At 39.2% G+C, this 24,562-nt stretch overlaps 1 protein-coding gene across 1 annotated transcript; it reads left to right on the top strand.

Annotated features, from left to right (window-relative positions):
- The first annotated feature begins 1,771 nt into the window (after positions 1 to 1,771).
- chn1 (chimerin 1) lies at positions 1,772 to 23,682 on the top strand. The gene is made up of 9 exons (XM_042494857.2): positions 1,772 to 1,830; positions 5,446 to 5,588; positions 11,938 to 12,598; positions 14,413 to 14,497; positions 17,941 to 18,114; positions 19,203 to 19,280; positions 20,123 to 20,260; positions 21,397 to 21,502; positions 22,860 to 23,682. Exons 3-9 carry the CDS (start codon positions 12,347 to 12,349, stop codon positions 23,029 to 23,031), a joined length of 1,005 nt encoding a protein of 334 aa, XP_042350791.1. The 5' UTR covers positions 1,772 to 1,830; positions 5,446 to 5,588; positions 11,938 to 12,346; the 3' UTR covers positions 23,032 to 23,682.
- The last annotated feature ends 880 nt before the right edge of the window (positions 23,683 to 24,562 follow it).

The following is a 24,562-nucleotide window of genomic DNA, read 5'->3' as shown; positions in this document are numbered from 1 at the left end:
GCTCTGCTCTGGGTAATTTTGAATGATTTGATATTCATGGCCTGCTGATTTGAAAACGGCCTCGAGCCAAATGCCTTGGATTGGATGGATAGAAATACATATATATTCATTCCAAACTGCTGGTTTGTTGTTTATGCAACAATAAATGTCAATCATGTTGCCATTGCCAGCTGCCATGATACCACAATACTGTTTGAACCTGCTATCGCTGTTAACAATATGCTTTTTAATGAAGGATAATTACAGCCAAATTGGGTCATACTTTTATATGTTTGGACACTATAAAGACATCATACTCTCAAAGTTATAAATGTCCAACAATAAACCAACAACAAAAAAAAGTCCAATTAAAAGGCCAACAGTTCAGCCAGATTATCCAAACCAGTAATTCTCAAAGTGGGCTCCGGGGACCCCCTGGGGTCTGTGGCGCTCTGCCAAGGGGTCCATGAAACATTTTCAAATTCTTTAAATTATCAGACTTGATAATCTTTTTGTCCCAACGAAAAAAAAATCAAAATCTCAAATAACTCATAGATTATGTACTAATCAATATTATATTGTATTTATGTTTATTTTTTCTTGATTTGCATTTATATGTTGTTTATTTACAGCTGCAGCCGATTGAATTTCTGCCATTTGCATTATCAGATGTAATCAGTTGTAATCAGTTGCAGGAACTTATCAAAATGTTGGTGATTAATAAGGGATTACGTAGGAGAAAAATGTATATGTTGAATATAACATTCATGTGGTTCCTTTGCATCTTTTTGCTGTGCAGGAGTGCTGCCTTTTGGCATATTTTTGGACAAAGCAGGTCAGCCATTGATGCAAATTTGAGTGCAACATTTATGCGCTTATATTTTAAGGCCTTTTCAGCTTTATTGTCCTGTTTAAAGCATTTGTTAGAAAAGTAGTCATAATTAATGAAATGTAATAAGTCACATCACTTTGATAAAGTAATCAAAATAGTTATGTAACTTATTACATTTTCAGCAGGGTAACTAGTAATATGTAATTATTACATTTCAAAAGTAACCTTCCCATGTAGCTACTGCATGTAGATAAACTGTGGTAGGTGAAACAAAAATGTGAATTGCTCTATCTACTACCAGTACCTGTATTTAATTTGTCCGTTTTGGGCTACTGTAGAAAAAACATGGCAGACTATGTAGAAGAGGACCTACGTCGTATGTAGATACAAACGGCTCATTCTAAGGTAACAGAACACAAAACAATTCCTATTGTCAGGTAATATAAACTAATGAAAACATAGTTATGAATATTATATCACTCTTCTTTCCTAAATCCTACACACTAGACCTTAAGTCATGTTTATTTTTGCCGTCTTTTCATTCTAATGAAATAGCCGCTATGTTAGCTAACGTAACATTGACTTGCTAACCGTTAGCATTAGAAAAGTCAACTACACAAACAACTAACATAATCAGGCAAATTCAATCATAGGGTCACTTGTTAGCTGTTTTACGTGGTCCAAAAAAATCATACTTAATATAACTTTATGAGCTGTTGAACACTGTTAGCATAAGCATAAGCTTGACGGTGTAGTAGCACATTTTTTGATATTGAAATATCAAAAGGTCTCTGCTGGATTATCGTGTTGCAAAATGGCATACAATTAATGAAAAATGTGCTGTGTGGCAGAAAAAATACTGCAAGTTATTACTATTATTGAATATAATTTTGTGACATTTTCTGATTTACACTGATACGTTACTCTGTTTTTGTGTGTTGTGTTCCTGTGTTTCCCTAGAAGTTGGAACAACTGGGGTTTTCTCTTGGTTTGGTTTTATTTGGAAACATTTGGAAAATGTAAGTACACATACTCAACAAAAAACAAGTCGGCATTGTTAAATATTTTAGTGTGGCAATGTTGCTTAGTTTATCTTTAAAGCATTATCTTTGATTTTTTTTTTTTTTTTTTTCCAAAAGCTGAGCTCAAATTGATGCAAAGGAACAATCAGATTGTCTTTGTTCACAAGTCACAGCATCCAGTAAAACTCAGAAAGTTTGTATGTGATAAAGACACATGCTGGTTTGAAAGGGATTTGCTATTTAAATCCCTTAATTAAATGATTTTCACAACCTTTCCAGTCTGCACTTACTTGAACAGTGTGAAAACCAGAAACTGACAAATGCTAATAAGAATCACAGCTTTGATTTTACAGCTGATTAAAGGTAAGGGAGGTGACTGCTGTGAGCTCGATCTGTTGTGTGAACACAACACGATGTAGCTGTCTGCATTTCAAGTATGAAACTAGTCAACGGTGCAGAACCAATGGTACACTTGAACTATCACATTTTATGATAATGGGACAGACATTTGTGGTTCTTAGATGATTTATCCTAATAACTTTTCCTCTGGTGCCACATGCAAGTAACTTTCTTGGTGTTAGTAGAACTTCTGGATGGATTGCCATTAAATTTTGTATAGACAATCGTGTTACTCAAAGAATAAGTTCAGGCGATAGACTCCTCTTCCATTGCTTATACATGTGTATGCTTCTGTTCGGGTGTTACTTTTGATGTCGCAAACACACCAGAAAACAGGGTTTTCACCGATAAATACCTGTGACTGCGGTGTTGTCCAGGGAATGAACACTGAACGTAACCTTTCCCACTAAAGATAAAAACCATATATTACTAGTTATTAGTGTTTTTTTGTCCTGTGGAAAAGGCGCTTAACTCTTTACCACTGACATCCACTGTAATAAATTCAAGCTGACCAAAGCCGCTAGTTACGTTGGACAAAACTACCAAATGGTCGCTCCCTTTAGGCAGATAGAGAACGAGTCATTAGAGTGGGGAGTTATTTTTACCTTGCCTCCTTTCTTTACTTCCTCTGTCATCCACAGGAGAAGTCTTCATGCTACTGTTTCTAAAACTGTCAGGCATTTTCATGAGCTGAGCCCAGAGTATTTTCAGGGATGATTTCAGCTGCAGGCTACCTCGCCACGTTTTGGAGAGCTCTTATAGCTTTCATGAAATAACATTATTAAACCTAATTTTGCTCTTTCAGTTAAGACTTTTATTATTTCCTCCTGGTGTTCTTTACAAATGTGAGATGCAATTTCTTTTAACATAAAGCTCCCACCCTGTTGCTCAGAATGCAATATATTAGCAGTGCAGCCTAGTAAAGTGTACTAATCAAATTATTCATACATCAGCACCTCTAAAATATCTATTAACATCACCTCCTCATGGGACCAGTCAGCTAATTTCAGCTGGTATGATAACCAGCAGTGTATAAAAGAAGTCCACTGGCTCAGAAACATTGTTCTCATGGGAACCTGGCACTCTAAACAGATGCTGCTCCTCTACAGCAAGTGAAACATAATAAGATACAATATGGTCAGCACTCCACAGGTTTGTGTCCTCTTCAGCCGGAGCAGACAGCGAGCAGATTACTGATCAGAGAGTCGAGCCCTGCTGCCAAAATTTGACTATGGGCCACCTGTCCTCAAACACCGAAGAATAAAGCTGCGGAGCAGCTCAGTTTTATACTGAAACATTTTAATATATTTTTAAGGATGTCCCAGTCAAGTTTTTTTTGCCCTAAATCCAAATGTGAGTCATTTAATATTGAGTCGTGATAATTCAGCTGCACAGTGCACACTTTAAGAAGGCTTCTTTAAAGTTATTCTTAAAAATACCTGCAACCAAGCTGTTCCTTGGTGTTTTTTTTAATCTATTAGCCTTTTATTTATTTATTTATTCATTTTACAAAATGAATTATAAAACGACAAACCCTCCTTTTCATCTTGTTGATCTCCTCGCTGTCTTGTGGGAATGTCTCTGCCCCTTTAAGTGTCCAGTGTTTATTGCTCTCTCACACTGAGCTGAAATGAAATGAGTGCTCATAACTTCGGTAATTAATGTAAATAAACTGTCTCATACTGAATTTTCATTTATGGTGTGTTCATAGCCAGTGGGAGACAGCAGCTGCTCTGACGTTCAGCAGAGAGTAGAGACAGACGGCTCAGTGGAGCAGAGGTGACAAAGGCTGCGCTCTGCGTTGTTCTGCATGAAAGTAAAAACTATAAATCTGTGTGATGGCTGACATAAAACAAAGGATGAGGAACTCTATGATCTAAATAGTCACAATCCCGATCAGTCTAAAAATGTCTTGATCAGCCCCCGATCCAACGTTTGAGATCAGACATCGGGACATCCCTAATTTTTTTATGCACCGTAGCAAGCACATAACTGGGCTCTCATACAGGCTGTTTGACTCTGTGAAATGACTGTTTGCAGGTGGGAAGCTGGTGAGGGATCATGTTCTTGTTGCAGAACTAGTAAGATAAGAGAAGCTTTATTTTTATCCGTCTGTAAACAGTGCAGTATATTACATAGAGGTATGAAATGGTGTCTGTCCCTGTGCCTGGTGCAAAACAAAAGCCTCACTGATGCAACATTCAGTGGGAGTGAAGCAACATTCAGACTACACATGAGGTGCAAGATACAAAACAAGGTACAAACATGTAGTGCAATATGTAGGACATCTTTACAAGACTGTTTTAAAAAGGGAAAAGAAAAGCATAAATATAAATGAGAGTATTGACAACAAGCCAGTCAAGCTCTTCCACACTAAACCTGGAAAACCATTTTTTCTGGACCTCACTTTGTGTATGGAGGCATTGTCATGTTAATACAGCTATTATGCACTTTTATATAAACTATTATTTTATTCTGCAGCATTTACATTTACTATATTTGGAGCTTTGGGGCTGAGCCCAACTATGAGATGACGGCTAATGCTTAATTTATGTGGCAGTTATTTCTTTTTCTTGTTAAAATGCAGATGGAGACAACAGTCAAAGACTATTATTTTAGTTGTGTTGAGAGAGCCTGTATGCCAGTTATTGTATTCTTCTTGTACTTGTTAATTACTTAAATTTTAGTGGCGTTAGTCTTTTTAGGACTTTTTAACCCCTGCAAAATTAATGTGATGCAACAGAAAAACATTTGCCACCACCATTGGTGAATGTCATCTTATTTGTCGATAGGCCGACAGCAGGCAAGAAAGCAAATATTGACCGATACTGATGTGCAGTCGCTATATCAGTGCATCCCTACTTAAGTAGTATGACATGGGAGGGAGTGCTGTTGTACTAAATATATCGACACGGATGTGATTTGGTCGTAGACGTGATGCCACAAGCAACTTAAGGGGATGCGTTATGAGGCAATAGTGATACTTTACTATATATTGCTTCTCCCTGTTATGTCAGCCAAGAATAATGTCACATGTATGAATTCACTCTGTCACGTCAAAACAGCCTCAATATCAATATTAATCAATTAATCTTAAAGTAGCGTATGTGAATACACTTCTGTTCTATAAATCTTGAGTACATGCCTGATGATATGCTGATCTGGATTTTAATAAAGTGTAAATGTTGCTATGTGCATGTTTCTCCCCCTCAGGAACAGTGAAGACCTCTGACCTGGTGCTTGTTATTGATGAGACCGAAGGTGATTGTGTAAAAGCTGATCATCAAGCCTCGCTGTCCTTCAGGAAGCTGCAGGGACTTCTGGCCTCATTCTCTCCAGGGATGTGGAGGAGTAAGGTACAGTTACATAACAGTGAAAAAAATAAATAGCTGATATAGTAGCTGCTCTATCCATCCGTGGTTATGAAATGAGCGTTTGATGTTCTGCACTCACATATTCGCAAAAGGAGCTTTTTAAGCATTTATGAAGCTTTCACAGGCTTATATGGTGATATCTTGATTTCTATTTTTGTCAGAACAGAACATGAAGTGGTGAATACTATTTTCTTAATGTTTTCTTTATTGGTTGATTTATTGATCTGGGTATTGAATGACAACATTTGGGGAATGTTAGGGGTGATGACAACTGACTCAGAAAGTCGTAGCTAAATGGTAGGAGCTTTTTCAAAATTTGTTTTTTTAATGCTTTAAATTCAAGGGACAGTTCAGCATTTTGAGAAATACATTTTTTCATTTTGCTTCTGAGAGCACGATAAGAATATCGATATCAGTATTATGTTTCTGTCTTAAAGGGATAGCCCACTCCAAATTCAAAAATACATATTTTTCCCAGTACCTGTGGTGCTATTTATCAGTCTCGCTTGTTTTGTTGTGAGTTGCTAAGTGTTGGAGATATCGGCCGTAGAGATGTCTGTGTTCTCTCTGATATAATGGAACTAGATGGCGCTCAGCTTGTGGTGCTCAAAGCGCCAAAAAAATTACAATTTAAAATCAATTTAAATTTTAAATTCAATTTACAATTTAAACAGTGATGTCTCCTTCCAGAAATCATCACCTGGTTACTCAAAATAATCCACAGACAGATGTTGTGAGCATCAAACCACACAGACATGAGGTTCATTCACTGTTGTAAAGCAACCAAATTCCCCAAAATGTTGAAAGATTCCTGTAGGAAAGTATGTGAAAAACTTTGCTGCTGGAAAAGTAAATTTCCCCAATCCCTTTATATTCTACAGATTTGGCATTCCTTTGTTTTTCTGCTAAAACACCCAAACTAAACTAAGTATTTCAGGCATTAACTAAATCATCCCATCCTGTTATCATCACCCTGTTGCCAAAATAGCCGACGCACAATGAGCCATTCATCATGCTCTAAGCACGGCTATTCAGACTGTTGTTGGAGGGAACTGCTCTCTGTAGAGCCACACAGAGATAAAAGACCACTCAAGCCTTTTAATTATTCCTCACAACCATTTGTCATTCCATATAATACAGTCGTTCTTTATAAAACTAGGTGATTCCCAAAGTAGATGGTTTTGTGGGAACCAGATTGTTTCTCAAGACACAATTAATGGCAGCATTTGTACATGACTGCCTGTAGTTGGTTTTGATTGTGGGGCCTCCACAAATTTACAATTCAAGTATAGAGAGTGATACCACTATTTAGGTATTAGTATTATCTTCAGAATGATTGTTTTATTTCTTTCAACCAGAAGCAAAACTGAGATTTTCAAAGGCTTTAGCTGAGATTGTGCTGTTCATTGTGAGCGTGAAGCATGACAGCAGTAATGTGATTGTTGCTCTGCTCCACTGAGTCACTGTTATGTTCAGCAGTGACATTTTCAGACCACACTTTGCTGCTCAGACTCAGAATCAAAATCAGAATCAGTTTTAATGTCTGTAGGTCTTCGTCGTCATGACAACTTCTTAATTTTATTTTATTTAACCTTTATTTTACCAGAAATAGTCAAACTGAAAGTCAAAATCTCTTTGTCAGGGGAGTCCTGGCTAAAAAAAACACATAAAAAATTTCACATAAAAGAACAAACCGACTAAAATCACAACAGCAAACAAACAAACAAACAAACAAAAACAAAAAAACAACTTATCAGATTGTTTCAGCTTTTCCTGATGAAAATGTCCCATTAAACAAACAGCCTAAGCTACGTGTCACTTGTAAGAAAAATTGCTCTTCCTGGCTCTATTTTTATGAAGTTTTAGGCAATTTCTCCACCTTCAACCTGCTTTCATGGGTCAAAATTACTGCAGCAGTCCTGGATGTTTTGATTTCCATTTACAGGTTGAGTAAAAACCACAAAGAATAATGGTTGTAGCTTAGGAAATGATTGAAACTTTAGAAAATTATGATTCTTTCAAATGTATGTAAGACATTCATTTGCAGAGGGAAAAATCACAATGGCAGCAAAAAACCCCCAAAACCCTCATCACTTGATCGAGCCGTGGCATAGCTCGTAGTATATTGGGACAATATACTACGAGCAATCCATCCAGCAGAGTTCGCTTGCTCACTGTATGTTATAAAAAGGTGTTAATACTTTTGATGCAAAATATTCGCAGTCAAGTATTTTGCATTTTTGTGTTTATTCATCATGTCCCGGTGTGTAAAGGCCTTATTCTGTCCACATGCATGCATATATGTGGTTCAAATATTCTTCTATTGGTATGGGTCCTTCGGAAACAGACGGGTAGCAATGTATTTATACAGCTTTTAAATTCTCAAGAGTAAAATCGCATACTGGGATAAATACAGACAGTTTAAAATGCAGCTGTGACTGTAACCTCACACTATATTGTGCCTGTGCACTGTAAAGAGTGTGTCCCACGCATGTTCTGACCTTGCTGTGTGAATAGCCAACCGTGATAGCAGCCTCCCATACATCACTGTCAAAACACAGACTGTTCCAGCCACATCCAGGTAATCTATTTGTCCCGGTAAAATATGGTGTAATTTGTTCCAGGTTTCTTGCAAGCCCAGCAGAAATAAAAAGCAAAACCAATTGAGACGCATCTTATGCAGATGTGGTATTTCAGGGCAGTGGTGGCTGAAAAGATTTAGCCTTTTTGTGTCTCTTATTCACACTTAGCTTTTATCTCCCAGGTCCCAAAATCAATGCTTTTATAATGCATGTGTTAGGTGTTATTTGCTTCATTTTAAATGGTTACTGCTGTCACAGTGTGAAGATCTACAATGCACGACAAGATTAAAATTTCCTGACCTCATTTTGCAAGTTTAATAGCATGTAGCTCTTGCTTTCAGTGTGCAGGCATCCTCGTTCTGACATCAATCCTCTATATTCTTGTACCCCGTTATAACGTCTTGGCTCTCACTCTCGTCATCAGGCTGTTATATAACATTACATAACTTCATGATTTGCAGCTTTACTCAAGGATGAGATTGCTGGATAAGCAGCCTTTTATATTCATTTAAAGCCTTTACGGGTGGTATATCACTAAAACTGCAGCTCTTCATTTTGTTTGGCTGTAAATCATGACCTATTTAGACTATGGCAACTGTTATTTCTAGACTTTGAACGTAGTGTTATGTGAGAGATAGAAATCATGGCCCTGGGAGTTCACAGATCATGAGAGCTGTCCTCCTAATGGGTCTTTATGTTGGTGCTGGGTCAACAGTGCATTAGAAGAACATTTCCTTATGTAACGACCTTATAACCCACAGAAATACTCACTTTACCCGCTTAAGGGCTTACAACAGAGTGGGAGGGTAAGAGGGAATAAAGTTTGAACAAAGAATGTTTTGCAATTTTCTGGGTTAAATCAGTATCAAATTGTTTAACAGCAAGACTGAATTATTTGTCCCTTTTTACACAGCGAGATTGCGATATAGGCTGAAAGTCCCTTCTTTGTGACATTTTTACACAGAACGAAACAACAGCTGAATTATGTTGCTTGAGTGTTTGATTATAGACAGCATGTTGGATCGTGGAAGCAAAAGAGGAGTGAAGGGCATGATGTGTAACACAACAGTATTGGCCTCTAGTGTGACATTTAACATAAGCATCTTAAAAAAAATAACTATGGCATAAGATGGCATTAACAATCATTTACTGTCTGTGATATGGCAGCGGATCTCGTCCTGCTCAGAGGGTAAGGAGCTTCCGAATCTTATTGTTTTCTCAACTTGTAGACATTTACAGCGGCTGTCCTTCTTTGAGTTAGCTGCTAACTGTTACCAACTGCTTTTAATCTCCCGCAGTGGGTCACACACATAACACGTCGTCAATGTGACACACCCGTCCTGCCCATGATCCCGACCTGCCGGCTGTACCTTTTACACAGACCTTGTTTCTGTGCTGTTACCACCTTTGTTGCCAGCTCAAAGGAAAGACAACTCTGGTCCCCCCATTCCAGGATTGTAACTTTTATACAATACAGTGAGGCGGCATAACTGCGTGATATTTCTGCCTCAAACAGGCAGTGTAAAAGGGGCTACTGTAACAATCTGATGTTCCCTCATTGGCTGGCTTGCATCATGTCTGCTTTGTAAGAGGTGTTACATCATGCAGCAACATTAATGGCCACTATTTTTCTTTTCTAAGTAAACTGTTACCAGCTAATTTTTGAATCTCCCACGGTTGGTCGTACACTAAACACGACGTAAAAACGTCACACTTGTCCTGCCCATGGTCCCATCCTGCCAGCTATCCTGTTTACACAGACAAAGTTTCTGTGCTGTTACTACCTCCCAAGGTGGCGTAGAAGCAAGACAACTCTGTCCCTCATTCCACGATTGTACCTTTTATACAGACCAGCAACGCAGCATAACAAACCAATATTCCCGCTATGAACAGGCAGTATAAACGGGCTAATGTTTAAATCCTTGATGTTGCCCGATCCAAACACTCAGAGAGACTCACATGTCCCGGATCTACACAGATGGACATCAGAGATGTAAAAGATACTGTACTGTATACATCTGTCCTCAAGAGTCTCATTTCTGGACATGTTTGGGAAACAAGCAAATCAATCAGTGTCAATTAGAGCTGCGTTCAAAGTAAACCACATCCTGGGAGTCAGACTCTGGTCCTGCACTTAACAGCAGGCAATGCAATTACGCTGCAAAACCCTCTAAAGTGCTCAGGGTCTGAGAATGAACGGGTGCATATAAAAGGCTCTTACTGTCTTTTATCTATACCACTCTCAGGTACCCTCCTGAGCAGAGACTTTTTCCCCGAGCACGAGAGAGGAGAGCTGCACTGGAAGCCCCTCCGTTTCACGTCTTTCATGTTGGGATCTGTACCCAGTCAGACGCCACAGTTTGGGATACCATTCTACATAAGTACACTGATCTTCAAAGCCCCCTTCTGCTCGCCTCCGCTGTTCATACTCTCATTCTGATACCTCTCTGCTGAGATAGGGGGGGCAGTGAGAGCTATAACAGTCCTCATTGATTTCTGAAGGACAGTCTGTACAGTCATTTCCTCTCCAGCTGTCCTCTGTTACAATAAAAAGGTGAGAACGCTGCACTTTACCAGCTGAGTCTGAATTGTAACTCTGAGACATAATCACATTTGACTTGCGGTGTGAATTACAGAAGCAGGTTGCAGCTCCTTTCTCCCCCATCGCTATCGTGATGCTATATTTGATACTTCATTTGCATGCACACAACACGATGCTTGAATCATTGTTGAGGAAATGAACATTCACACAAAGAAGGCTGCAAAGAAAGAAAGAAAAAGCTCCCAGCTTCCAGAGATCTTTATTGTATATTTTATCATCATGCAAGGAGATGGAGTAAGCTGCTGTTAAACACACTGAATATTGATTAACAACAACAACAAAACTGGAAAATATTTTCAAAAATTTTAAATATATTTATTGTTCATTTGTTTATTTGTAAGTTTTTTTATACAGTACATTTCAGAAGGCAATTCAGTGTGCTTTGCTTAATGCAAAAAAAAAGAAACATTGGAAATGAAAATTAGAAGAAAAAACAGGGATTATCTTAAACAGAGCACTTTTATGTGATTTTATTCTGTTTTTGGTGAATAAATAAGTCAAAGTGGAAATTTCAGAACTGTTTCATCACTGTGTAGGATTGTTATAAACAATGCACTTACAGAAATGTTTTTCCCTTACTTAATTTATATTTCTTTTTATTCTTGATCATTTTATGTTTTTGTTTGTTTTTCTCTTAATTTTTAATCCAAATGCCAAATGTTAAAAAAACCATTTCTTCTGTTTCTTTGAAAGCTGGAGCATCACCTTGAATCAAAGCATGCGTTCATCAGTGATCTCATATTTTTGCTTGCGTGTTTGGTGCTTTTGTGCTCATCGTGCTCCCAGTCTTGACCAGTTTCTGTGGCAACATGATTTTGAAAATAGCTCCTCTCCAACGGCCCACTGCTGTCGCAAGTTCTGCCGGCAGCAGCAGCAGCCCACTCTTGATGCATGACTCATTCATTGCTCATTATCATCCCACTCTCATTTCATCCTACCCAGAGTCCCCTGCTTGGATATCTGATGGGGACGGCTGAGTGGGGGCGGGGTAGTGGTTACTATAAAGCCAGTGTGTCCATGCTGCGATTGGCTGGTGGGTTCCATTTAATCTGCTGTGACTACTACAGGGTCCGCCCCTGTACTCCTCCCCCTCGCTCTGCCCGCCCTGACGGCATCCATACACAATAGTGTGCTGTCTCTGTTCCAGGGAGAATATCAGCTCTGCACAGGGAGGAGAGGATTAGCGCAACCACTCAGCTCATCTGCATACACGTTCCCAGAGAACCACATGAGCACCCAGGGCTGCACCTCTTTTGTATAAAACCTGGCACTCCAATCACAGAGGCTCCACTTCATCTACTGTCACTGCTGTGAGAGGATTTAATAAGGACCACTGTTTTTCCCCCTCTATTGGACTCCTTTAAATGATATCCAGAATCTTTTTTTTGCAATTCAAATTTGCACTTTGTTGTCTGTGATGTCTCTATTTTATTGGGACAATGCAAGTAATATCATTTGATATCTTGCTCTGAGCATCAAATACTTTTCCCCTCCTTTTTTGGGACTTTTCCACCGGATTTGTTCCTTCATCTGGTTTGGGAGACTGCAGCACCAGAATGCCATCTAGAGAGTCCTACGAGGTTCACAAAGAAGAGAAGTCCCTGGTGCAAAAGGCCAAGCGAGAGGCCAATCAGGAGGATATTCTGGCGGCAGCTCTGGGGATGAGGATGGGGCCACAGAAACCTCCAGCCACTTTCTGGCAGCCACTTAAACTCTTCGCCTATTCACAGCTCACCTCACTGGTTCGCAGAGCCACGCTGAAGGAGAGCGAGCGGACACCCAAATCTGAGAAAGTCCACAACTTCAAGGTGAGAACTCCTATCAGCTGTTGCATCTCCAAAACATTGCTTTAATTTCATCATGTGTGGCCAGAGGGCTGCTTCTCATGCTTCCCATGTGGGAGACAGGAAGAGGAGGAGGAGGAGTGAGGGAGTGCTACAGACTGGGAGAGAGAGGATGAAAAACAGAGCTGTTTTGGTCTGTCCAGTGAGCCTTTATCAAAAGAAAATCTGTTGGGTGGTCTGTGGACCACTGCTGTTAGTTTGAGCACCAGATGGAGAGATTAGGCCGATGGAGAGGGGAAACAGTGGAGGAGTGTATCCCTATTTGGCTCAGGCTCATTCTCCTAGTTTGGCTGGTTAATGGGATGGAGAGCAGCAGGTGAAATATTACCTTCAAGGCTTTCAAACTGCTGATGCTTACCAATCTCTCTCTGCTGCAGCTTTGTGCGCAAGGACTGCTGAATGTTGCATTTCAATGGGTTAGTTCGTGTGTTGAAAGCCCCACAACTAAAAGATGATACATTTAAATGAACTTATACTAAAGAGAGTATCAACATCTAAAATGAGTATTTTAAACTTTCTAAATTCACCGCTCTGACAGTCAAACACCACTTTTATCAAATTAAACTGCAGTTTTACTCCTAAATTCGTATTAATACTGTCGATAAATGTATTCACTACCTGCATTTCGACCTTTTTCTTTACTGTAAACATAAAGGAAATAAATGATGCAGTACATATAACAGACCAAACATAGAATATGACGACATTAACTGCACAAATTGATAGAGGTGGGGAAAAAATAGATACAGAATAGTATCCAGATATTTTGCGTGGTAATATTGCATCAACACACAGACACCAAGTATTGATTTTTTATAATTAAAAAAGATATGAATATTGCAAACACAAATTGGACTTTTGGAGGCATGATAGAATAAAATAATTTACTTTTTGAGTCAATTTTGCTGCAAAAAAAGAACTGTAATTAGATAAACAGACTGAACATTTGATCATATTAGATAAAAATAGATGATTAAGGTTTTCCTCAATTTGTAGTTGAAGAAAGGTAATAAATTGCAATTTATAGAACTATATGTTATTACAATAACAAGCATATTGTAAAACATTTACAACTGCAATAATATTGTACTGTGACCGAAGTATTGTAACAATATTGTATTTGAGGGCCTCTGGTGAGTTCCACCTCCACTAATGGATTAGATACATGTAAAATGGTGATCCTAGATTCTGTAAACATGAAAAGAAATGTCTGATGACATCACTCTGTGTGGTTCAGATAGCCATAAATCATAGCTGACTTTCAAATAACTTCCTTGGTAGCATCATTTGGTATTTGTCAACATAATGATCAAACTGCACAGTGTTATGAAGGAGACTAGCAGTTCTTGTCTCTGTCGACTTACACAGGGAGAGATGCAGCTCGTTCTCGCCCCTAGGGGCCTTCCTGATTGGCTATGCTGTTGTCACCTGGTGGAGTGTGGAGGCTCCTTTTCCTAAACCAGCAAGGTGGCCTCCTACTGTTTACATAGCAAGTTTCCCTGACAACTTGTGCCCTTATTCTGGTGAAGTGTCAAATCCTACTGCGCCGAGATGGCAAAGCCCCCTCTGCTCAGAGTCCCAGCTCACCTCAGTGTTGTCATTTTGAGAGTCTGTTTGAACAACAATCCTCCTCCTCTGCCTCATTTAAGGTGGCAGCATCAACAGGTCTCCTGTATGGCCAAAGAAGGAGATCTGGTGTCTGTGTAGCTACGACTCCCCGCTGTCACCTCATTACACTTCATCACTAATATCTGTCACTGTCCTCCTCTCTGTTGTAGGTCCATACCTTTCGAGGGCCTCACTGGTGTGAACACTGTGCCAGCTTCATGTGGGGACTGATGGCTCAGGGAGTCAAATGTGCAGGTACATCTTGTTCTGCATCAACACTTGTCTTATATAAACTGCTTTAATGCTACATTCGTGGTGCACAAAGCGGGCATTACTGTATATGGGTTACTTGGTTTTTAGTGCATCTGGAGCTGGATTATCGAGTTCTAATCGAAAAATCCCAACAGTAGTTTGTGGATTAGAGGTTGTATAATAGAGTAAAGTGAGTACACTCTATTGCTATGATGTAACATGTACTTTATGTGATGTTAAATCCTTATTTCTGACCTACATTTTTTTCCTCACTGGGTTTATGAATGGAGCTCGAACATGCAGAAGAGTGCGTTTCAGCACTGTCAGTCAGAGCTGACAGATACATAAAATCTAAAAGTAGCTCTTTATTCTTTATAGAAATAATGATTTCTTTTCAGCTCAGGGCATGAGTTGTTCTTCACATCTTGTCATTATTAGAAAAACAAAGGCTATCTGTGTTTCCAGTCCTGTGATTTTGATGGATAAACATTTGCTGCATTATAACCTCATAAACACGCAACAGTAAGCTCACTACAGCAGCATACAAAGCTCAGCTCATTGTGTTTGTCTAATGCATCTTGTCATTATGCTCCACAGTGTGAGCATAAAAATTATTCACTATTCACGTTCAATCAGTGGTGGATCTTCCCACAGATCTTCCAGGGCGATACCCAGAGGGTATCCTGATTTTTTTGCATAAAAAAATAATAGGGATATCAGGGAGTGGAGCTCAAATGACGACTATCAGAGTAAAAAAGTGTAAACATAAAAAAGAGGCAAAAGCTATTATGGGTGCAGAACAAAAAAGGATAGAAAAATTTTGCGCATACTGTATTCCTTTATTGATTGGTTGTTTTGATTTTTCACCAGCTCTTGCTCTGGTTCGTAATAAAAACAAGATAAAGAAAATATAATAATAATAATGATAAGAGGAAATAATATAACTTTGGGGGATGGGGTAGGGGGCCCAGGATAAGCTTGTCTAGGGTGCAGAATTTGCTCGATCCAGCACTGCCTTCAATCTGGAATTATTTTGAGTCCTTTATAAATGCCCCTTTATTTTGAGTGATGGATGGAGTGTACACACACGTTGTTATTGTGAGGTAAATGCTTCTGTTATATTTGCCAGTTTGCTTGTCAAATACTCAAATGAGATTTCTGTTTCACTGTAGCTGTTGTTGGAATCTGCTCCACATCCCAGAATAGTGCTATAATATAGTTTGATGTGAGCCTTTGATGTTTTATTGATGAAACAAAGTATGTCACACAAATCTGTGGGAGCGCTTGCGTAAATTATTAATGTCTTGATTTTGAACGCTGACAACAATAAAAAAAGAAAAAACACACACACAAAAAAGGCACATATGTTTGGAGCCAATCTTTATAAACTCTTCTGCTGCCATTCCTTCAGTCTCGACCACAGCTACCAGAATCTAGGGCAGCGAAGTCTCACATGATGCTCAAATTTGCATACCAAAAAATGTCCTCCCACCCCCTTTTCTTTTTGTATGTGTGAACTGTTTTTGGCCGCGTGCCAGGAAGCCAGCCTCTGCTTGTGCTTGTTGTGCCACATTTCCTCATCAGAGTACGCCCCCCAGCCTCATCCCATCATGCCCATGAAGGAAAACAAAGCTGGCATGTCTCTTTAATGAGGAGCAGAGCTCGGAGCGTGGGGAAGGAGCTCTGTTTCCACACACATTAAAATTCTGCGGCTTCAACCAAAGAGCTAGGTCAAGCGGCTCAACCCCTATTTAACTTAAATACTTGGTAAAAAAACAAAAATCCAACAACTACAAGTGCTGCGTTTTGTCTTCAGTTCCAGTTAAAATGAGACCGGTTTTAACTGGTATCTCTGCTAGTCTGCATGATGATAATGTGCTGATTAGAAATTAGGAACCAGCCACCATTAAACCTCGTCTCAGAGCCCTTTAGCCAAAGCTGATCAGCAGCATTCTCGCCATAGCAACGGAGACAGAGCTGACGGTGCAGTAAAGCAGCGTCCCCTGTCTCCTGGCTACTGGTGTCCCTAGGGCCTCTTTTTCACCCTCACCCGCCCCACCTGGGACCCAGCAGGACCATCAGTGTGCTCACATGGACATCAGGAGCTCAGCAGACTTGTGTGTGATGACAGGCCGTCCTCTATTATACTGCCTGTCTCATATCCTTAAGAGAATCATCTCTTAAAGTAATTACATTTCTGCATCAATGCATATAAATTCAGGCTGCGTGAATTTCTCCAGGGACCCATATTAATCTCAATATTGTCTGAGGTTCTCCAGAAGCATAGATTCTGAGCTGTGAGAAGTTTTTTTTTAAAATATACATTTAAAATAAAAAAGTAGTAATTCTCCAAAATGGTATTTTTTTTTATGTTTTTGGAATCAAATAGCAGACATGATTTGTCAAAAAAGCCCATTCAAAACTTGGGAGACGGCTCAAAAGATCTAAAGAGCTTGAGGAGCTGCCCCATTTTAGTCTGGGAAAGTAGGTCTAGTGTTGCCCGCAGCGCCTCAAATGCTGCTTCCACAGCCATTGTGTGCAAGCTTGGATTTGGAGAAGAATAGAGCACAGCAGCAGCAGCAGCAGCAGCAGCAGCACAGACTACTATCCCTCCTCTGGGCCACTGCATTTTCAGTGTTTCTCTAATTCCCTCCATGCGTCTGTATTACAAAGCCGAGCTGCTCTCTCTCTCTGCATCTGCTCTCCACGGGCGCCTCTGTTCCCGACAAGGTGAATCCTGCCCTGAAACAGCTGTGCCTCAGGCCCCAGCCGCTGTGACTGAAGACAAAAAGCGACGTGGGATACTTAAACTGACATCATGACTAATATGCCATTTGAACACCCAGTGTGGTGCATCCAGCGTCTCGAAAAATATCATACAGGAGGAAAAAAAGACATCAAGAGGAGAATTTCCACACATCTAAAAATTATCAAATGCATTTTCCCTGTTGTTTGATTGACTATTAAATGCTTTCATGCAAATTGAAAACGACAAACACGACTATTTCATAGATTAATGCCCTGTCATTTTTTAAAATTGTTTTTAATAAAGAAATGGCCCTCTGGAGGTGACTTTAGACTTCAGCCAGTGCTCAAGGTGACTCCAATGTCACCAGTATGTGGTGTAGAGAGAGGAGCTCTTCAGTGGTCTTGTGACATTTAGGGGGGCAAACATCGATCGAGGGAATTAACACTGTTCTGCGAGCCAAAACACACATAAAACCCGCCAACCAAATCCAAATGAACCTGATGTTGAATGTCAATTTGCATAATAGTCCTCAGTTCAGAGATAAAATGACTGACCTGCAAGGAATGATTCAGTTGACTTTGTATTCTGGTTGATACATTTTATAGTTGAAAAACACCATAGCATGTAACTCTTCCTTTTTGACTTTTTTTAAGCTGCAGTTAAAAAAACTAAATCCGCTGTACGTCTCTGTCTGTAGATTGTGGTTTGAACGTCCACAAACACTGTTCATCTCTGGTGCCCAACGACTGCAAGCCGGACCTCAGACACATCCGTAAAGTCTACAGCTGTGACCTCACGACCCTGGTGCAAGCTTATAACACAGCGCGACCCATGGTGGTGGACATGTGCATACGAGAGATTGAATCAAGAGGTCAGTTTAGAGTGTCTGTGTGTGTGTATGTGTGTGTGTCATATTTATAGCTCATTATAAGACTACTTTCCTCCATGGTGTAAATGTGATGAATGCAGTGTAGTTTAAATACACATTTAGTTCATTTTAAGCCAGACATTTTTTTTTCAAAAAAAGCTAAAAAACAACAACAACAACAGCTCAGAAATGATTTGCTACTAAAAAATATAGTGAAGACTTTACATTGAAGGTTTGTGTCTGACATGCTGCAAACAAAGAAAGGCCATGATAATTTAATTCTTATAATAAACAGCATACTTCATTTTGAAATCTGATTACTACTAGATCTTTAATAGTCAAATGATTACAAATGGTGGTATGAATGTTCAAGTTTCTATTTTTCATTTTGAACTGAATTTAGTTTGAGAAACGTAATGTTTTGGTAGTATTGCATCATAATATTGGCACATCGTTGGTATCAGTAAATAATTTAAAATTTCATATCGACATCAGCCCACATTGAACATTCCTGCCAAGGCCCATAAGATGACATTTTAATTATGTAGTCAGATTTTGCCCTGGTAGGGACTATTGTTTGGATCAGCAAGCGAGTACATACTACTCAGTTTGAAGCATTTAAAGTCTGCTTACATTGCTAACTGAGTTAATATTTTTTGGGCGGGGGGAATGACTGAGTGGAGTGATGAGTGTGCGGGTAATTGTGAACGTGTAATGAGGAATACATTACTCTGTTTCCTGCTGCCTTATTTGATTGCTTTTCAGTTAAATCATTCAGCTATGGAGGAAACTCATTGCTCCCTCATTGTCTGCCCTCTAATATATGTCTGTAGCTAAGTTTGATTTATGTCTTTATTATTTTGCCCAGTGATGCGGAAAACTATTTGCATCCACCCATGTTGTTCTATTATGTGACACTGTGGACATTTTATCCTTAATTTTTTATGCATATTTAAGGGTGTTTAATGGCATTTCCTTAATTATGCAAGGCGATATATGAACGGGATTTTTTCTATATTACTCATGACACCCCTGATGATGTCTCAAAGGTTGTTTTTTAATATTTTTTTAAATTATGTTTGTCCCTCAAGGACTGAAGTCTGAAGGCCTCTACAGAATATCTGGATTCAGTGATTCTTTGGAAGAAGTCAAGATGGCATTTGACAAAGGTACGTGTTTCTTTATGGATTTCTGTCAGCTCACAACGTGACGATTGATTTGTGCTTTCATATGTTTACATAAGACTCGAAGAACACTTTGGATTAATGATAAAGTGACACATTTGTGGAGGATTACTGTCCATCTGGGAGATCCTATCCCTCTCACGCTGGGTTTCACAGTGTGGACAGACAGGGGGACCTCAGGGGATACAAACCATGGATATACTCTTACTGCCTTAAACATAGCCGGGGAAAAAAAACAACTCTTCCGCTGTGTTGGGATTCAGTAGTAGACTTAGTGGGAATGAGCCTGTCTTGCCCCAGTGCAGTGTGAATTTTAACTGTAAGAAAAACCCTGCAGCAGTGGGCTAAACTCTTCTCCAGATCCGCATGTGGGAGATCATCCATGACAGAGTGTCATTCCAGCTCACAGCGCTGTGATGTTCAGTCTGCCAGCACAAGTAGGCCATGGCCTGCTCTGGAAAGCATGCATAACTGAGGGGAAGTCAGAATAAAACAGGCCAGGCAGATGATAGCAGCTACTTTGCAAAATACAGAGTGAGAGAAGATTTCTTTTTCACACCCACAGTAACATAATCTCTTTATTCCTCAATTCAGGCAGTGATGTGAGATTGTTGACGTCAGCTGTTTTCACAGTGCAAAAACTCTTCTTCTCATCCATCACACATTCAACCAACAACCAAATATAGCACTTGAAGTAGCATATCTGAGGAAGTTAATGTGGTTTTTGCTCGTTTTAGGTCGTACCCTCATTGTTGAATGCACTCATTGTCAGTCGCTTTTGATAAACTCATCAGCAATTAATGTAATGTAATGTCACATTTTCACAGATGGGGACAAGACAGACATCTCAGTGAACGCCTATGAAGACATCAATATCATCACGGGTGCACTGAAACTTTACCTCAGGGATTTGCCTGTTCCCATCATCTCGTACGATGCTTACCCCAGGTTCATCGAGGCTGCAAGTAAGTCAAAACAAGACAAATTAGTCAGACACACACCTGTTTCACTGTGTTGGATTTGCTGTAGTTTAAGATATACTCTGCAGGATTTACCTAAAAAAATGTGGAGACTATTCTGTATATAAGGTATTGAGGCGGCAAGAAAGACAGTAATGGCAGTAAAATGGTGTCTATGTAAAAGGGACAGCCGGCAGGATGGGATAATGGGCAGGACAGGTGTGATGTTTTCACAATGTTTATGTGTGTGACCCACCGCGGGAGATTTAAAAAGGAGCTTATAGCAGTCAGCAGCTAACTCAAAAAAAAAAAAAAAAAGAAGAGAAGAAGCATGTCCATTAATGTCTGCACACTGGGAAAACAATGAGGTCTGGGAGCTCCCTACTCCCCCGAGCAGAGGACCAGATCAGTTGCCATAAAATGGACAGTAAATAATTGTTATTGACATGTTGTGCCATTGTTATTGTTTGTAAAGCACTGCTGACATGTGTTACATGTTATATATATATGTTATGTCACAGTAGAAGCCAATGCTGTTGTGTTACACATCACACATGTCACACCTGTTTTGCTTCCACGATGCTGGCATGCTGTCTAAAATCACTGAAGCATGATGCCGCAGGTGTTGTTGAATAGTGTGCCTGTACAGATGGCAGACAGTCACAGTTGGGCTTTATGTTGTTGTCTTCATGTGGTCACACAGTGAGTCACATTACATTCATTAATTCTGACACATCTTTGATACATTCTTGAAGCTGCAACTTCACTTGCACAGATTTTATGGCTGTTATTGGGAAAAAAGAGAACATTCATTGATAATTTTCCTCGGTCTCAGTTGGAACAAAACTATGGAAATGCAGCTTATTCAGCTGACTTTTCAGAATCAGACCATGACTTTCAAAACACTGACCCAGATTCCTGAATTCAGTATTTAACTCTAATTGTACCCATAATTTGCAAAATATTACAAACAAGAACCCATTCACAATGTTCATTAGCGATCTCAAGCAGCCTCAGACTTCTCTGAGACTAATAGCTTTTCATACCCCACAGGAAATACCAACATCGATTCCTGCTCCTCTGAGGTCAGAGAGTGCACTCTGGCCACTTTTAATTCGTAACTCTTTTCTGTTTCTGCTCAGAACTCACAGACCCAGAGAAGAAGCTGGAAGCTTTCCGTGAAGCGCTCGCTTTGCTGCCGCCATCGCACAGTGAAACTTTGAAGTACCTCATGGCACATTTAAAAAGGTGAGCATTGCAGTCAAACTCTGCAGGAGGTTAGGGCCCGTGTGAAAGTTAATAGGATGAAGTATTTCTGGAAAACTGGAATTATTGTGCTTTTTTTTTTGATGGTAAAAGAGCAGTATGTATAGGCCAGTATATGGAATTTTATTATGGTTTCAATTGAAGTTTACTGTCTCAAATTGATGATAATGGATGGCTAAAATAACTTACCCTTTGAAACCTTGTTTGACATTTCTTTTCTTGTGTGTCTGACGCCTTTCACAAATATTTAAACTTTCAAACCCTGAACAATTTGTTTTGCTTTCTTTTGAAAACACGAGAATAAAAAAGGTAGAGCAACTTGGCAAGAAATGTTCTGCAAATTGCAAGAAATAAGTAATTTGGAGAAATATTTATATTACTTGTAAAGTGCCCAAAAACTATATGACTATATTATCATATTTACATATTTTAAATAATTTTGCAGAATTTTTGTTTTACTTTGTAAGTATTTCCTTGTTTGTTTGTTTGTTGTTGTTTGTTTTTTAAACTTCTTTTACTCTTTTTTTTTTAATTTTTGATTTATTTTCTTGTGTTTTTCAATTTATTTTTTGTTAATTTATTGGGTAATTTTGTCCTTGAGGTTCCTATTGCCTTAACCCGTGTTTTTGAAAGAAATGATGTTCTCAGGTTTCAAAGGGTTGAGGCAGGAAGTTGTGCAGTTTTCAACCTCATTGATCTTTGTAAAATGTACAGTCGCTGAATTGGGGGACAGAGTTGTCTCACCTTTAAACCAGAAGCAGAGGTAGAATCAGCGCTAAATCAATGTCTGTTTAAAAAGGACAGTCTGTAGGACAGGACCCACTGATTTAAAAAAGTAGCAGGCAGTTAGCTACTCAGTCAAAGAATATGATTCATCATGCTGAATCGGTGGAAAAAAAGCCGACAAGGGTTGAAGAGGGCCAACGGTGCAAATCATGCGTTCAGCGTCGGCCCAACTTGGGTCTTGTTGCTTCTGGGATGCTGGCATGCTGTCTGAAAAAACTCACTGGGGCATCCATATTGCTGCTGTTGGTTGATTCTATACAAAAAACAAAGGTGTCGTACTGAAACGGCCTTGTTGCCAAGATCTCTCTGTGTAAAAATGATTAGTGTGACATCATTTTGAGATACTGTGGGGACGGTGTTGCAAATAGGGGGAAGCTACAAGACAAATATTAGTGACACTGAAGAGGGCCCGTCTTTTTAAAACTTTAATAAAGTTCCCCTCCCCACTATAGTAATTTTCATACAGTCCCTAAAACTCTGTTTGATCCACAATTTATCTTTGTTTCTAACTTTTTAAAATGTTCTTTTCTGTCTTTCAAATATATTTTCATAGGGTGACACAGAATGAGAAATTCAACCTGATGAACGCAGAGAACCTCGCCATCGTTTTCGGACCCACTCTCATGCGCGCACCGAACCAGGACGCCATGACAGCACTTAATGATATTCGCTACCAGAGACAGGTGGTGGAGGTGCTCATTAAAAATGAAGATGTGCTCTTCTGAACACAGATCAGGACTTTTATAGAACTGCTAATCATTCTTTTGCGTAAAGACTTGGATGACAGTTTGTATTACACTGATTGAAACATTTTTTTAAAATGCCCTGCGTATGGACTAGTGCTGACCTAACATCTGCCCTCCACTGTATCTGGTGTGGACAGTGAACTTTACACTTGTACGTACTCTATGTCTCCCCATTTTTGTCGGGGGATTTTCAGAAGCTGACAGGCCAGCATGCATGGTGCAAGGTCTTTGTTGCTTTGTAGTGGTAACCCAGCATGTGTTCGGATTGTGTAGCGCTGTGATTTTGCTTTTGTCTGTTCTGTAGTAGTTCGATAGTCCACATTCCCGGCTGCCTGCGATGCAGCTCCTTTCAGTTAAACATTAGCTGGATATAAAGATAAGCTACTGATGTTTGGGGTAATTTTTATGATGCTGTATTTTTTTATCCTCTCGGCTGTTTTTATGTAACCTGAAGTAGTTGAATGAGCCTTTCCTGTTAATGTGTACACACTGGTGCATTTGCCTGACCTTAACATTTTTATTGTTATAAACAGCATTATTTGTGAATTTAATTTTTTTTTATTGTAATGTTTTTGTACACAACTTGTGCATGATCACTTTAATTTATTAAACCTTACTCTGAGAAATTAAGTGCTTCATGAGTCATCTGATTTACCATAATAAAGATCAAATTGTGCGTTAAACCTGCATCAACAACTTTTTTATGGTCACTTGGGGGCAGCAGAAGCGAACTGTATGCGCGACATGTAAGCTGACATGGAAAACATGTTAACAAACAGCTGCTAGATTCTGCTAGATGATGGATTCAGCAGATACACAGCAACATAATCATTTATTTGGACTAGATTTGGTAAATATTCCTTTTTTCCCCTTTATTTTGACACTTCTCTCCTCACTTACCTCACTTCCTTTCCTCCCCTTTAACCGGCACTGATTGGTTCCTTTCTTTGTTTACTTCTCATTAACCTTATTGAGTTCAGCTGTTCACTCCCTATGTAAACCCTGCAACCCTTTCACTCGGTCTTTCATTTTAATCACATGGGGTGGCAGTAAGCAGATTTTATTTCTTGTTAGTTTATCCTGTGCATAAGTTTAACTGAGAAAATTGTTTATCCTTATCAAGACAGACATTTGTTTAATTTGACTCAAGTTATAATTTTTGTATTGAAAAGTCACAACCACCCTCTACGTTAACCAACTAGAAGCCAACTGTATCCATTGGATATTTTGAGGGAGATTATGGTTTTATCAGAGTGTTTTCCCTGTACACATTTGCTTGTTGGATCTGGAAACTACGACAACTATATGATCAATCCAATCAACTGGAATAAATATTGGCATTGTACGTTTCTGAAAACCAGAGATATGTTAAATTTGTTTGTTTCATACGTCGCAAATATGCTGAAACATTATGTTTCAATGTTGTGACAGTACAGTGGTCACTCTTTTTTTTATTTGTCTTTGCTCTAAAGAAGAGGCTGGAAGTATTTTATATTCATCATAGTGTCAT

Source organism: Plectropomus leopardus, chromosome 10, assembly GCF_026936395.1.
Source record: "Plectropomus leopardus strain MGB_pleo_1.0 chromosome 10, ASM2693639v1, whole genome shotgun sequence".
Taxonomy (NCBI): domain Eukaryota; kingdom Metazoa; phylum Chordata; class Actinopteri; order Perciformes; family Serranidae; genus Plectropomus; species Plectropomus leopardus.
Note: the sequence above shows the minus strand (reverse complement) of the source record. Positions and strands in the feature narration are given on the sequence as shown.

Coding starts and splice junctions, on each gene's coding strand:
- chn1 (XM_042494857.2), top strand. CDS start 12,347: ATGCCATCTAGAGAGTCCTACGAGGTTCACAAAGAAGAGAAGTCCCTG. Junction 18,115..19,202: donor ACGAGAGATTGAATCAAGAG/GTCAGTTTAGAG, acceptor TTGTCCCTCAAG/GACTGAAGTCTGAAGGCCTC. Junction 19,281..20,122: donor CAAGATGGCATTTGACAAAG/GTACGTGTTTCT, acceptor ACATTTTCACAG/ATGGGGACAAGACAGACATC.